This window comes from Corvus kubaryi, unplaced genomic scaffold (assembly GCF_017639235.1).
Source record: "Corvus kubaryi isolate FWS band 111438036 unplaced genomic scaffold, C.kubaryi_AGA036_p1.0 74, whole genome shotgun sequence".
NCBI classification, from domain to species: Eukaryota; Metazoa; Chordata; class Aves; order Passeriformes; family Corvidae; genus Corvus; species Corvus kubaryi.
This window is the reverse complement of record NW_024582061.1, coordinates 17,181,058-17,196,307: the sequence shown is the minus strand read 5'-3', so window position 1 is coordinate 17,196,307 and position 15,250 is coordinate 17,181,058. Positions and strand designations below refer to the sequence as shown.

Here is a 15,250-nt window from a genome sequence, read left to right as displayed (position 1 = left end):
CCAGGGCTAACTTCAGTGTATTTTCTGTAGCTCTCTTGCTGCAGCTACCCACACCACCCAGCAGTGCTGGCTGAACCTCTTGGCACATTTGCCTAAGGAGTGTGTTCAGCAGTCCTGAGGGGAGGACTGTGGGTCCTTCAACATTTGCCTTGGTCCATACTCTCCCTCCTTTTACATTTTTATTCAAAAGAATTGGGGTTTTTTTAAGCAACCAATTCTTGTACTTTCCTTTCCCCTGGCCCCTTTGCCTTTCTGCAGTGCTCAGGTGCTTCTGCTGATACCAAAACATGTAAATGTCTCTTCTAAAACCTCTAATTCTACTCCTGTCTCTAATGGGACTTCTCTGGAGAGCTCTGCCATCAGGCCTAAAGGGAACTATAGAGCAACACTGCTGAGATGTTGCTAGTAGGTCCAACCTTGCTGGCAGTTTGAAACCCCGGAGAATCTTTTCAGACATTCAGACCTCAGATACAACCCTGCTCATTACAAGGAGCTGGGTAAGGGGGTTCTCTGTGCATCTCTCCAAGTTGCCATCTTTGTTGCAGCCCCAGGAGTATTCCCTCAACTCCTTCACAGGGCCACTTCCACAGTGCTTCTGGAGCAGCCTTTCCCCTGTTCCCCCTCCTGCCAGTGTCTTGCAGCCACCCTCAGACTCAAAACAAGAGCCAGTGGCACACTTGTGTGCCTCCTTGGTCAGAAACTCCTGCAGATTATTGCTGTGGGTCTTGTCCTTGGTGGTGGCACCTGGCTGCATATCAATTTATGAGGCCACCACTACAGAAGGGAATTTAATTGTTTCTCAGGTGCATCTGAAAGCACAGCTGATGGGGAACACACCAACAGCAGTGATATTTGACTAAAGAAAGGCATTAGTGGTTATTATTACTAATTGCTGTTATCTCAGCTTTCTCCAATAAGGTGAAAGCTTGGCTTGGTAATCTAATGGAATGTGTCCTCTTAGAAAATAAAAAGTTTTTGTCTGATTTTCTAAGGACACAAAGCTTATGCAGCAGTATTATCCATCCATCCATCCATCCATCCATCCATCCATCCATCCATCCATCCCTCCATCCCTCCATCCCCAGAGCATGCTACCCAGCAAGGGATAAATACATTTAAATATCTTATTCTGTTTGAAAGATCAGCTAGGATGAGGAGAGTCAAATTAATGCCTCCCCAGAGATAAAATCTGCTGTTATGTATTCTGTATGATCTGGGGCACATACTTTGGCAGTGACACAGGACAGGCAGTAGCCAGCAGTACTGAAAGGACTTGTGGTGACAGACAAGATGACACTCCCCTGAAGTGAATTTGGAAATAAGGACAAAAACATGTAGAAACCTCTAGAAGCTTTGCAAATTCTGCTGTTCTTGAAGCAAGAGTATTTTCCTCTTTTTTCTCCATTTCTTTCAGTCACCCAAGACCATTCACATTGGCAGCGCAGCCATTACTTGGAAATTTCCATACCTCCTCACGTGAGACGTCTTCTGTTGCACGTCCTACAAATCAAGCCTACTCCTCAAAGTCTGTGTGGAGGCTCCAGGCCCACCCGCAGGGTTTGGTTCTTTCACCAAACTCAGCTTGGTAAGTGGTTTCCTCTTTCTTCTTTTATCCAAGCAAACCCTTTGCCAGAGATCAGTCACTGCCTCTTTACAGACATCCATACAATTTCTTGTTCTTGTACTAGTTCCTAGAACAATTGTACACTCCCCTTACAGCTTCCAGACTTAACTATTTATTTGCGTAGTGCATTGGGCTTGGTAGGGAATTTTTCTCAGCTTGGCAGAGGCCTACAGACTGAGTTTCACCATGGCCATGCTGAAAGGACACATGCACCACATCCCAGAAAGTTGTCTTCTTCTGGGTTGAGATGCTGCTGCTAGTGCCAACAGACATCTATGGAGCTGCAGCAGTACCCAGAACGGCAGCAGCAGGGAAGGCTGTGGCCAGACCACAGGGGTGTCAGCATCCACAGCAGATTACTTTGAAGAAAAGGAGGTGTTGAAGGAAAGGAGGTGAGAGAAGGAGTGATGAAGCCAGCATGGGAGGGTGGACATCTGAGGGCAAAGTGGGACTAGGGCTCTGCATTGGCTAAAGACGCTGCCTGGTGCCTGCAACATGGGCATGCAACCCTTTGGGTACTTTTGATGGTAGCGACATGCGACACAGACACACAGGCTTGATGAGGCCTCACTCCTCAGAGTCCCCTTCCTACCTCTGAAAGGACTTCCTTCCCCAGCAGGGTATGGCATGCACACACGTGCCTGTGTATGTGTACATATGTGCCTGCCTGTCTCCCTGCGTGGAGGAGCAGCGCCGGGATTTCCCATCCAAGCGGTGAACTTCAGTGGAAGGAAGTGCCGGCACCTCCCGCCCAGGGCAAAAGAATTTCTAAAAACTAATTCCCCAAAATGAATGCCAAAAAGTTAATGAGCTTTGATTCCCCACCACCCCCGCCAAGACATCTCCCCCTTCTTGGGGAGCTCACATGGCAGCTGGGCTCACCACAGCTCTGCTTCTCTGCACGTGGCCTTCCCTTGTGAGGTGCCATTTGCCAGAGAACTAGGTGCTAAGCAGGGAGAAAACGTGAGAAAGGGCCTTGAGATCACCAGAAGTTGTACTGTCCTGGGCAGGAAGAACACCTAGAGCTGCCTTTTTGCATTTCCCTGCTCTGAAAACACTCTGGCAGCCTGGGCAGAGACAGCTTTGGGAGCTCTCGGAACAAGCCTTCTTGCAGGAGGCTAGGTTGCCTTGCAGGAGTCTAGCGGTGCCAAGAGCAGCAATAACCAAAGGGGTTGAAAGCAGGATGGGGAAATCCAAGGCCAGTGATATTGGGCCATGGGAGACCACTGGGTGGGACAGCAAGATGCACATTCCTGTGGCTGCTTCCCTCTCAAAACCAAGGCTGGCTGTAAGGACCTGGGCTGTCCGTCAGCCATCTCTTCCTACTCACACCCACTAGGAACAACATGGACCCCAGCAAAAGCAGGGATCCTGCAGCATCATAGCCCAAGAGGTCTGAGCTTGATGGAAAGATACAGGAGTCAGCTGAGCCTGGGGAAGGCATGTGGGCTGAAAGAAAACAAATGACCCTTAGAAAAGCTTGGACAGTTTGGCTGCCACTGATCCCCCAAAACCAAGATGTGAATGGTCTTGAACAGGAGAAGCTCCAGACTGCCTAGAGGTTCTTTTGAAACACTGTCAGTGTATTGAATCCCCACCACAGTTCCCAGGGGCAATGTCCAGCCGTGTTGCAGTTATTCTCAAGCCATCCTGCTGAGGAAAACTGAGGCCATCTCACTCCCATGGAAGCAGGACTTTCCCTCTCTGCCTCAGAGCTTTGCTGGGGTACAGATGGGGGAGCGTGCCTCGGTATTCAATTAGCGAAACTATGCAGCTCTTCATTCTTCCTGACCATCTGCCTGGAAGGCCCCAGTGCTATTGGAAGCCCACTGCTAAGGCAGACATAGGAAATCCACTGAGAACAAAGGAAATATGCCAAAGAGCACCTCCAGAGCCGAGTGCTTTTCCAGTTCAAAGCAAGACAAATCTACTCTGGCATCTGGGTTTAGAGATTTTCTTCCCAGCCCTGGGTAATGTCATTTTTTAGAGGATTAATCCAGATGGTTATGAATGACCCTGTTTACTGGGTCTCTGCTATGTCTGTGCCTCCCGAGACTCTCTGGAAAAAATAGTAGTTTTCTGGGGCACCACCATCCATAAGATAACCTGCATAATGAGCATCCCTGAAAGGGGCAATCTTGGGAGCTGCCAGGGACAGGACTGTTGTGATGGGAAATGAGTCAGCTGGAGCTGTCATCTGGTCTGGTCCCTGCTCTTGTCTTTGCTGCACCTGGATCTGTTTTCAGGAAACACCACTCCTGTCCCAGCACCACCAGGACACACTGCTCCTGTCTGGAGGGGGAACCACAGAGAAACTGGAGGTGACAATCGATCTGGGAAGGGAGAGAGGTTACGTGGAACGGACAGGTCCTGTCCTGTCCTCTCCCATCCTGGGGAGAAAGAGGTGAGGCCGAATGAGACATGGCTCAGCTCCTGACCAGAGCTCGCAGCTTTCCTGGAAGCCCCAAGGGCTATATGTCCACAGGACATCTGCCCAGAGCCTTCCCATAGCACCCATCTGAGTCTGTTCGGTGCCTTCCTCCACCATGTATCAAACAGCTATGTGCTTCAGCCGGCGTGCCCACAGCCTTTCCTCCTGCACTTCCCTCTAACTAGGCACTCCCATCCAGGCCTCTTTTACTATTTAGCTCATTGCTTTCTGCCCCATGTTTTTCCCCCCAGCTGCCCTGCTGGTACGTCCTCTGTGCCCTCTACCCCAGCCTGTAACCATCGCACGTCCTCAGGTTACAGCTCCTGCATGTCAGGAACTCTCTGCTGCTCACTGTGCACAGGACACATGACCCTGTTCCTGGTTGCAATGGCAGCAGCAAACACAATGAAGAGGATGACACCATTTGCATCATCTGCTCTCACTGCCCAGAAATGTTTCTCTATAGTGTGGGTAGGCAGACTCAGTCACAGGATTACTTAGGATCCTCATCTGCAGCAAACTCCCTCTGCCAGGCTGCTGTATGATGGCATGAACCATCTTCTGCATGAAGCCTTCCTCCCACCTCTCAGGGGTTTCTACCCTGCTCCTCACAATCTTCCACAGAACCTGGATTTTTTCTGGCTGATTTGGGTCTCTCTGCCTTGTCTTTGTATCTGCTGAAGTTCCTAGGAAGATCTGAATACCGAAATGACCACTCCTTTTCTTCCTCTTTAAAATACAAGTTTATTTCAGTGAAGAAACACTGATTTACAGCTGAGGCTCAAACCTGCAAGGAAAAGAGGTGTTTTTCTCCTGATGCTTTGTCTGTCTCACAGTTTGACAATTTTGGTTTCAATTGTACTGGAAAAGCTACCCTCAACTCCTGCCAGCATGCCCTCAATAGACTTTGGAATGTAAAAGTAATGTCTCTCACATTTTATGTACTCAACTGATGCACCTTCGAAGTGCACGTCTCCTCATTCCCCCTGCACTACAAGAATGTGTTCAGGTCTTTTCTTTGACCAGAAGGACATGAGTTCTTATGTCTGTATGAAGGCACATCAAGGAGATGTGTGACAAATCTTGTCTCTTCAGGCCTTGCTGGATATGACCTTCTGGTCACTACCAATTTATACTGCAGTAACAGGGCATATCCATGGGACTCCCCTGTCTTCACCACATCTCCAGTTTTGATTTCATCAAGAATATAGATTAATCTGCATTGTGACAGATTAGAAAAATAAAGAATTTAATTTATTAATAAAATTAATAATAGTTTATGAATAAATGTTTTCATACTGACCTCTTCCCCCGGTGCAGTTTCCTCACACAGCATCCTTTCCAGGAGGAAAGTAAGTGCACAGACACCTCCCATGGCCCAAGCTGTGTGCAACTTGGTGGATAGGGCTAAGGGCACGTTCCCTAGCAGGGTGCACACTGCCAGGCAAAAGAACTGGCCAACCCAGTTGGACAGCGCAGCCTACACAGCAGAAGAATCTCTAGATGAAGGTGTTACAAGACCCAATTACTGGAGGTTTCAAAACACAGGTTACCCAAACACCTGAAACTGTGTTGATGCAGAGCACATGGATTCTTGGCACTAGGAGGAAAAGAAAAACATCTTAAATACACCTAAAGTTCACAAGAACTGTGTGTTTGATGAAGAACTGCATAAACTGTTAATATGCACTTAGGCAATTTTCCACTCAGCAAGAAGAGCAGCAGATTATACTTAAAGAAGGGAGAAAGCCAAAGTGGTCCAATGCTTGACGTGCTCCCTTTGCTTCCCTCCTCACAGCAGGGAAACCTGAAAGCAAGATAAAAATCCTTTGCAGGCTATTTGAAAAACACAAACACACTCTGGATCAGGAGAGGGTTTAAAGTGCACACTTTTATTTTCTATTACAAAGGCTAAAAGAAGCAAGTTTGGTTTTTCTTTCTTTATTTAAGAACAAAAGCAAAAATGTTGTTAAAACATCTACATAATTATCCTGATACTAGACCTTATGAAAGATACTAAGTTCTTTGTTAATAGTAAAGCGTGGTATTCTTAAATTATATTAATACAAAGACATATTAAAGGACTCAAAATCATTACTACCCAGCTCAGAACTGCAGCATCCCCTTGCTATCTTTTCCTTTCACTTGCTAAAACCCATCCATTTTTGACATACAGTTTCATACAAGCTAAGTAGGGTGGTTTTTGTTGGCTTTTTTTTTTTACTTCTCCCTGTAAAGGCCAGGTTTACTCCAATGTCAGTATCACCTAAAATCCCTGCCCCTACCAAAGAATTTGGGAAAAGATTTTCACTAAGTCCTTCAGCATTTAATAAGTTTCTGCTCTGTGTGAATGTCTGTGGTTATTTTACAGTATTTGAGATTTTCTTCTAATATTATAAAATTAAAACATCACTTCCTTTGTTAATAACCCTCAAATTTGGTTCTGTGCTGCAGAATTTTCTTCTTCTCTCACACAAATAAAGAAGAGAGAGTTACCACAGGGTCTTGTGAACACAACACTAAAGCAGCCCCTACAGCTTGTGGTTTATCTGCTGTAGAGCTGCGAGCACTAAGCATTTCTGCTGAGAGCACATAATGTGCTGAAGAAAACCCTCTTGGCTTGATAAAGCAAGCCTGGGAAGTCAAGTGTGAAACTTCTTGCCTTTCACAATGTCCCTTTAAATAATATAAGCAAAGCCTTATATTAAAACTTTACTCGCTAGTTAGCAGTATAATACTCTCTCGCTGAGATGGGACTGCAAGGACATCCTCAAGGGTTTCAAAAATGCGCACAGGGAAACCTGTTCCATCTCAAAGTTTATACCTATTTATATAAAACCCTCCCCTCTTTTTTTTATTTCCCTTTCCCTATCCCAAATAAAAGGCTTCATACTTAAACTGGAGATGCTGCGTTTCCTGGCCTGAGTCCTTTTCCTTTACCCTCATTTAAAAGATTCCTTCGATACCACACACATATAATATTATATAGAGCGATATATTTAATACCTGTGTATATATGCTTCATGGAAGGGGTCACATATATACACACTAAAACAAGTCTGGTGACGAAGTACTGCAACACCACAGACCAGGTTATCATATCAGGGAAAACAAAGAGACACTTGATGCAACCCCTGTGATCGTGGGCCTCCCCCACCTCACCTCACCTCACCTCACCTCCTCTCACCCTCTCCCCATATCAGCCCCAGCCTGAACCTCTGAAGTCCCACCAAGCAGCTCAGTTCTCATTGCAGAGAGGGGGAGAGGGGACAGTGACCCACTTGATAACCTAAACAAGTCATTGCATGAGAAATCACAGCTCAGCAAACGCTAGAGTCACACTAGAGATGCAGGTTTGTTTTAAAAGTAAAAAACAGATTTCAGTGTCCCCCAATCCAGATTTCCTTCCTTGGCGTCTGCCCAAGAAGAGCAGAACAAGATAACCCAGGAGCTGATGCCTGTCTCCTCCCATCTCTAAAGTTGACCACTTGAGCACAAGGATGACCAGGAAAGGTACCATAGCTACCACAAAGGACAGAGGAGAAACTACAGCACCTGACCACTCAAAAACTGCCATGTCTGATACTGCTCACAGCAAACCAGAGACTACCATCCACATTTTAAGGGAGAGGAAAAAAGCTCAGCAGAAAAGTGGTTAAGTTGCCCAGGAAAGAGGCTGAGTCACCATCCCCAGAGGTATTTAAAAATACATGTAGATGTGGCACTTCAGGACATGGTTTAGTCTGGGACTTGGCAGTGCCAGGTTAACGACTGGACTTGATGATCTTTGAGGTCTTTTTCAACTTAATGATTCTAAGTGCAGAGGCACATTCAGTTTACTTAGAGCATACCATGTCTATGGAAAGATTCCAGACCAGAATGCAGAGCACTCTACTCCGTAAGTGGACCCTAACTATCCCAGTGGAGCTGAAGCACCTTCCTGTGCTGCCTCACAGCATGTCCACATCTCCCAGTTTCCACATCCCATCCCTCCTGAAGCTGTGAACCCCAAGGATACGGGAGCAGGGAGGAACAGGAGGACCCAGAAATGCCAAAGCACCAAGCAGTTAATGGCCAGATTGTATTTACCATGGATACAGCCCTACCCAAGGGCTCTGAGATTGCTGTCCTGGGAGACTCTGTATGAAAAAGACATCCCTGACAAAGGCTGGGAGGGAGATGTGTTTGTGTTTGAGTGGGTGATGCCATCCATGCATGCAAAACTCCAGAGCACAGCTGGACTGCAGAAGAGAGAAGGAGAGGGAAGCTCAGGACAGGGGACACATTTACTGCTTACAGGGTGAGACCACCAGAAAGGACTAGGCTGGCATTCAGAGCAGTACTGCTTCTCACTGCTGCCACTTAAAAAAGCAAAAATCCTGTCCCGGAGTTCAGCATTACTGGTTATCCCATCACAGCACACATCAGGCAGCACAGGAGCAGGCCATGGCTGAGTCCCACTGTGCCATTCACTCTCCACCACTGTCCCTGCTCTGCGTCGCATCCTAGTTGCACTTTGCATCTGCAAGCTCCCTACCCTGGCTCTGAGGAGGAGGGGGCTGGACCTCTGGTACTGGTAAGCGCTTCCAGCTGGATTCCCATTAGCTAAACGTTGCCCATGCTGCGCAGTGGTGTCCTTTTAAATGGGTCCCCACCCAGTTCTTCTGGCAGTGCAGGGAAAAATGCAGCTCTAAGTAACCAGAAACACATGCAAAGAGCAAGAAAGGAACACCATTACCTCCCTCCCTCACTCGCTTCAGGACACAAGGCAACACAGAAACACAGGCTCCTTTTAGTGACTGCCTCCCTCCTGACCAATACTACTGTGTGGACTTCAGTGACACATGGTGTGTCACAGATTCCACTACACCTCCTGGATGGGTTCTCTTTTACTTGCACCAGTCACACCAGCCAAAAAAACAAACCCAAACTATCTGCCCTGAATATCTGCCGCACACTGGAAAAGACATCTAATGAGAAGTCACCAACTTGCTTTCTGAGTACAGTCAGCTGAAGTCTGAAGTCACCTATAACCCAGTTCCTGCTGCTGCAAGCAATTTCATTACTTTGCTGCTTTTACCTTGCACTCCTTATACCACACGGCTGTTATCCTCCTCTGCACCAGTTGATGCCTGAGGGCAATACTGACAGCTGGAGCATAAGCCTAGATGTTTCAAGCCAGATCTAGTGGTTTTTCTTCTTTGCACCTCAATGCCTATTTCTTCTGGTACCAAACTCCCAGAAGAGCAGGAGGGCTGCAGCAGAGTAAGTGGGGCTTACTCTGCAGCACTGAGAAAAGGAACATATGAAATTCATGGTCACCTTTTCACCAGATTTCATAAAATCATACAATGGCCTGGGCTGGAAGGGACCTTAAAGACCATCTAGTTCCAATCCCCCTGTCATTTAGAAGGACACCTTCCACTAGACCACGTTGCTCATAGCTCTATCCAACCTGGCCTTGAACACTTCCAGGGATGGGGCATCCACAACTTTTCTGGGCCCTCTCTCTCAGCTTTGTCCTTCAGACCTCTGCAGTCATACTCTGAATTGAAAGGCAGAAGAATGACAGAAGGTGGAATTATCTGATTTGCAGCCCAGTACAAGACTGAATTAATTCCTTTGAATGAAGGACAGGCAAAACAAAAAGATGAAGTGGAAGGAGAATTTGGGGGAAAGAAGAGAGAAAAGATGGATCACAAACTCAGTGAGCGTGGCGTCGCTGGCCAACGAGAATCAAATTCACGAATTCATTCACCACTAATAAATCATCGTCTCATAATCTTAAAACAAAAGAAAAGAAAAAGTTCTCTTTGCGAGACGCAGATCTCGCTCTCCCTGCTACTGCCACTCGGAAAACCCACCCCGTGTTTCTGCAGCTGACAGACTCCCTCCAGCCCTTACTATACATCATCCCGCAATAGGAAGTTGTATTTCCCGAAGTCATCATCCCTGGGGCAGAGCAGCATGTCTTTGCGGGCTTTGGCCAGTTTCTGTTTCAGCACTTCCCTCCGGTCTAGCCACTCTGTCAGCTCGTCCTGCCCGTGGGCATAGCGACACTCCTCTCCCTCAGGACAGGCCTTGTTCTTCTGGAACCTGCCGGCACAAGGAACGCAGTCAGGAGGGCACCCCCAGTACAGGGGTTTGAGTTCCCTGTCTGGGATACTTGATAAGGACCCACTGAAACATGCTGTGAACTCTCCTTTTTAAGGGCGAGCTGATTCTCCTACAAACCCATGTGCAATTGGGAAGACATCAAGGCTGGGAAAAAAACAGAGCAGCAAAAAGAGCAGTGGCTACAAGGGGATTTAGTCAGAGCACAAAAAAATCTGAGCTGGAACTGGACCAGCAGGGATGAGGAAAAGCCAGTGCACAAGAGAGGAAATGCCAGGTAACCAGCATGAAATACAGAGCCTTCTTGCTAACCAAAATGGCATTTTTAACCATCACAAGCTTTCTGAAGGCACCCTACGGTACTGATTCAGAGGGTGTGAGACATTCAAACCATTTAATAAGGCACCTGGGATTCCCCCAAGCACTGGGCCAAGGGGACTGTTCAGCAGCCTGAGAGCTGAGAGCATCCTGGCTATGAAGGGCACAGGTGCAGACAGGAACCTCCCCTTTTCTAACAACACATGCTCAGGAATGTGCTTTTACCCCTCAGTATTGTCGCTGAGCACCTCTGGGATCCAACAGCAGCCTCACCGTCACCCAAACCTGTCATCTCATCCCACTCCTCTTCCATTCAGAAGTCTCTGAGAACTCTGTGAGACGATGAGGAGGGATGACAGAGGCCCTGGACCTGTTACCCTGGCCCTGCAGCAGCGGCACAGGAGGGAGGTGAGACACTAGTACCTCTCGCAGAGCCGGAATTCGCCCATGGGGAAGCGGTAGCTCCAGCAGCTGGAGTCACTGTCTGAAGTGAAGACCTTCTCCTTGTGCTTCTCCGACTGGATGTGCTGCTGCCATTGCTTCTTGCTGTTGCTGTTTTTCCCACAGAGCCAGCAGTGGTAACCCATCTAACCGGTGCAGACAGGGAAAAGGGCCAGTCAGTGCAATAACATCCACATCCATTGGCCTTCCCTGTGCTGGCACTGCCTCTCCCCTCTCTTTCCAGAGCATCCTGGAAGTTCCACTCAGTCTATGACTACCCACACTTCTCTGCCATGCCATCTTTAGGGAATTGCGCTGACACTAAAGTGGAACAGAGGAGATGCTCTGTCAGAGTTTATCTATGGCTCAAACAGGCTCAGGGGACAGGGCAGTTCAGTTCATTGACACGGTCCCCCTGCCCCTGCTGATGACCCCAGTGGGGTCTCACTGCAAGGTCCCCAGGTTAAAAGGCAATGCAGGACTCTTCAGTAGCACAGACCCTTACATCAGTACCACCCCTGGCATAAGGAGACACATCTGCCTCTAGTTTTCCAAGGCTTTTGTGCCAGCTCTTCTCCAAGCTTCTCACTCTTCTGACAGGCCTGCAGTGGTTTTGACAGCTTGCCCAGGAGCAGGCAGGAACCCTGGAGAAAGGCTGAGCCCATGCAAAAGGGAACCTAAGGGAATCCTAATGACCTGAGGATTAACAGAAAAGCCATTGCAGAGCCTTGCTGACCCCAGGTTGATCTCTTCCCTCTTCAGCTGTGGTGCCCTTGCTGTGCTGCTCCAAGCTGTCCATTTAACCTACATTAATACAGGCTCTGTTCCACTAGAGCAATGCAGTCCCTACTAGCCACACCTGGAGCACAGGAGAGAGGCAGGCTGGCAGCACTGAGGAGGAGGAATGAAGGGTAAGAGATCAGCTTATTACCATGATGTCAGCATAGTCAGTGGGCATCTGGATCTGTTTCTCCCCTTCTCGCGAGGTGAGTGGCGTTCCCTCTCCAGGCTTCCCAGGATTGTGTTTCTTTAGCCACATGTCATAGGTCTGCTGCATATCTAGTACTGCACAAAGGCGACACGTGAAGCCACTCAGACACCCTCCCTCCCTGTGCACAAGCTATGAAAAAAGGACAAATGCTGGGGCTGCCCTTCCCTCCCCTTGCCTGTGCAGCACAGACTGAAGGCCTGTGCCCCATGTCACCTCCTCAGATGAGACCCCTGGGAAAAGGAGCCAAATTCACACCACACTACCTGGCATGGGGGATGTCTTCTATCAGTCAAGGGGCAACTGTGACAGCAGCCACACAAACTTTTCAGAAAGGTGGCAAAGTGCCGCAAGATCTCCTTGGAATTCACCCCACAAGATGATTCTCCATCAGGCCTGATTCTGCTTGACCTCAGAAGACATCTCACCCAGCCAGGAAGCTAAGGCAGGGGCTGGTTTCAGATCCATCTCTTCCTTCTAAGCCGAAGCTTCACCCTCAGCACTAGAGAGGGAGGAGAGCCTTTAAGCAAGCTGGCCACAGGAAGCGCTGCAGAGGGGAGGAAGACCTAATGATAGCTTGCTCTAAGTTCAAAACCTGCCCAGAGAACTGCAGTCAATGTCTCTTGTGGCTTTTGATTTAAAAGCCACTCAGCATACTTCTGGGAAGGGAAATTTGAGGTGGAAGCTTAAACTACACATCTGCCTTTGCAAGATGAGCACCTGAGAGAGGCTATGGAAACACAAATGTTTGCAGACATCGATATGATGCTCTAAGTGTGACGCATTTGCGATTTACTCCTTGCTAAATGGGTAACTGAGGAACTCCAGGCAATTGGGGATAATGAATGCAAAGTCCCCCAAACTGAAACAATGCTGTCATTTGAAGATTCACCTTTGAGCAAACACACCCAGACTGGTCTGATGTGCTTTAAAGGCCCCAGCAATGAAATTATTTGAACTGCAACAACTAACAGTTTGGCTAAACAGAGAAGGACCCTCCATAGAATCATATAGACCAAAAAAACTCAGGGCAGGCCTGAAATCCTTCAGGCTTTCCAGCAGCTACGACAGAGGCAGGTGAGCACCTGGACAACTGGCCCTTTTTTCCCAGCTTCCTGTTAATCTGAATAAACAAGGATTTCTGCCACAGAGCTGGCTGTCCAGGTCATGGGCAACCCCTCAACTATCCCCCAAAAGATAGGCCTGCAGAATTAAATACAGACAAGTTCCTCCACAAAGGCACCACCCAACGATGTTCTCATTCAGGATCTCAACTCCACCCCTTTGAATACAATGCCATGAGCAGGGAGTGCCACAGCCCAGGAGCAAGGGATATGAGCAGAAATAGGTAAGATAGCCAAGGCAGATAGAAGACAGTCAAGAAAGATACAGGAGCAGCTACAGGCCAGGACTGGTGCTTTGGCAGAGCTCCATATGGAGCCAAGCCTGGGACATTACAGGCAACTGGAGGAACAGCACAGGGTGAATTCAAAAGTGATGCAGAAAGAGAGGGCAGCAGTGAAGCAATGTAAGACATAAAACCAATGTGCATTAGTCCCACAGCAAGGGACTCAAGAGATACATGCACAATCAAGAAAAGAGCAGCTGTAGGCAGACCTGACCCATAATCCCACCTAAACTCATTGTAGCAGCCTTGTCCAGCTCCATCTCTGTTGTCAAGAATATGTCTTAACAGACCCTCTATCCACTGCCCAAATGTCGTCTTCCCTCTCCCCAAGCTTTTTGGCCCACATTTTCCCCACTCACTTTTATTTTCCTTCATGAAGGTCCACATGTCTCTCTCCTCAGGGCTGTGGGCAAAGGAGCAGTTGCCCACATACTGGCATTTCCTGCCATTCTGTGCATGGATACATAACTGTTAAAAGACAGAGAGAAAAATTTAGCATCTGCACAATCAGTCCTTGCTAGAGGGGAAAGTGGGTTCAATAACTAGCCGGGGCATTAAATTGCACAGGAGAGGTTGCAAACAGGATATTTTATATATCATTAATTCATGCTTCTTTTCCCCAGTCTCCTGATGACATAAACACACAGGCAGCTCAGCACCTGTTGCCATTTCCATAGGCGACTGGGTGCAGGTACAGGGCAACAGCAGGGAGCAACCTGGACTGACCCAATAGTGTCTCCTGCTGATCAAGCTGCTGGTCCCCAAAGGTGACTCATTCTCCAGCCATGTCTGAGTGGGTGAAGAGTGGCCTTACAGGTTGCTTAGACCACACTAGTGCACACACAGCTACCAAGGGTATCATTGCCAGAGAAAATGAGCTTTCCAAACATCATATTTACTGATCATCTCCTCTCCCCCTGTCTTGGCACAAAAGCAGGACCTACCATAGGGTAGGGGGAAGGAGCTTTCTCCTTTCAGGGAAAAAGTAAAGGAGAGGGAGGAACTATCACCACATTTGGGGCTGGGGTTGGAGGCTGGATATCTGTAATTTTCCTCACAGCATGTGGCTTTTTAGCTGAGTTCTTAGTTTTGCTTTCAAAACCCTTTGTGAGCAAGTTTCACAATCTATAGCAGCACAGTCACAGCAAAGGCAGGGGTACGCTTCTCCTGAGCATCTCGCCTCTCACCCACATTGAGAAACCCTGACCTAAGGGGAGTCTTAAATTTCATTCCCAAACCCTGTGCCAGCCAGAGATGCATTAACAGTTCTTGTTATGCATTAGCAGCAACACTGGAAACTTGTATTTGTGTGTAGAGTGGTTTGAATGGGTGCTGCTCCTTTTTCTGCTCCATCTTTTTGATGGATGTGTTTTGCTGCCATCAGTCTGTCCTTACCTCCCACCTCAGCCATCATGTGCTTGCCTCCCTGACAGGTCTTCAAGGGAGCAGCCCTCAAAGCACTGCACCGTGGTGGAAGGGAAAGGGATGGGGCACCTGGCCATGTTGGGCATGGGGCTTACATCATATTGCTGTGGGAAGTTGCGGATGGAAGGCAGTGGCCGGACTGACACCCACTTCTTCTTAGCTTTGGACATCACCAGCAGGACACGGCGTTCCTTCGTCCAACTGAAGAAGAGAGAATAAATCAAGAGAGGCATAAGAAAGAGCAGAACAAGGGTTCTTTACCTCAGAAACCCTTAAATATTGAGAGATGAGCAGATCCTCCTGTCCAGCTTGTCCCTGCACTATCTGTTCCTAGACACGCACATCTGTGATGGAGAAGACAGAAGATGGCTGTTTTAGGAGGACTTCTCCCTGTACATATTACCTATTTCCTGGGGTACCTTTTTTCATAAAACCACAAAAATCTCCCCCAAATCTCACATGGCATCACCACAAATTATTAAACAGCTGCATTCCACCCTT

General features: G+C 47.9%; 1 protein-coding gene and 1 long non-coding RNA gene across 7 annotated transcripts in view; one reads left to right on the top strand and one right to left on the bottom strand.

Moving 5' to 3' along the window:
* LOC121675642 overlaps positions 1 to 15,250 on the top strand; it is a 21,975-nt gene extending 6,725 nt beyond the window's left edge. The window contains exons 2-3 of one of the 2 annotated variants that reach the window (XR_006020147.1): positions 1,415 to 1,585; positions 14,758 to 15,250. This is a non-coding gene — a long non-coding RNA (uncharacterized LOC121675642). Of the gene's footprint in view, positions 1 to 1,414; positions 6,959 to 14,757 lie in introns of those variants that run through there. The other variant, XR_006020146.1, reaches the window with a different exon arrangement.
* Positions 5,927 to 15,250, bottom strand: part of ZC3H7B (zinc finger CCCH-type containing 7B) — a 47,431-nt gene continuing 38,107 nt past the window's right edge. For all 5 annotated transcript variants that reach the window (XM_042051236.1, XM_042051234.1, XM_042051239.1 and 2 more), the window contains 5 exons: positions 14,845 to 14,950; positions 13,684 to 13,792; positions 11,860 to 11,993; positions 10,911 to 11,074; positions 5,927 to 10,151 (listed from right to left, as the gene is read on the bottom strand). In XM_042051236.1, the coding sequence (XP_041907170.1) occupies positions 9,959 to 10,151; positions 10,911 to 11,074; positions 11,860 to 11,993; positions 13,684 to 13,792; positions 14,845 to 14,950 (706 nt within the window). In that variant the 3' untranslated portion in view covers positions 5,927 to 9,958. The remainder of the gene's footprint in view (positions 10,152 to 10,910; positions 11,075 to 11,859; positions 11,994 to 13,683; positions 13,793 to 14,844; positions 14,951 to 15,250) is intronic.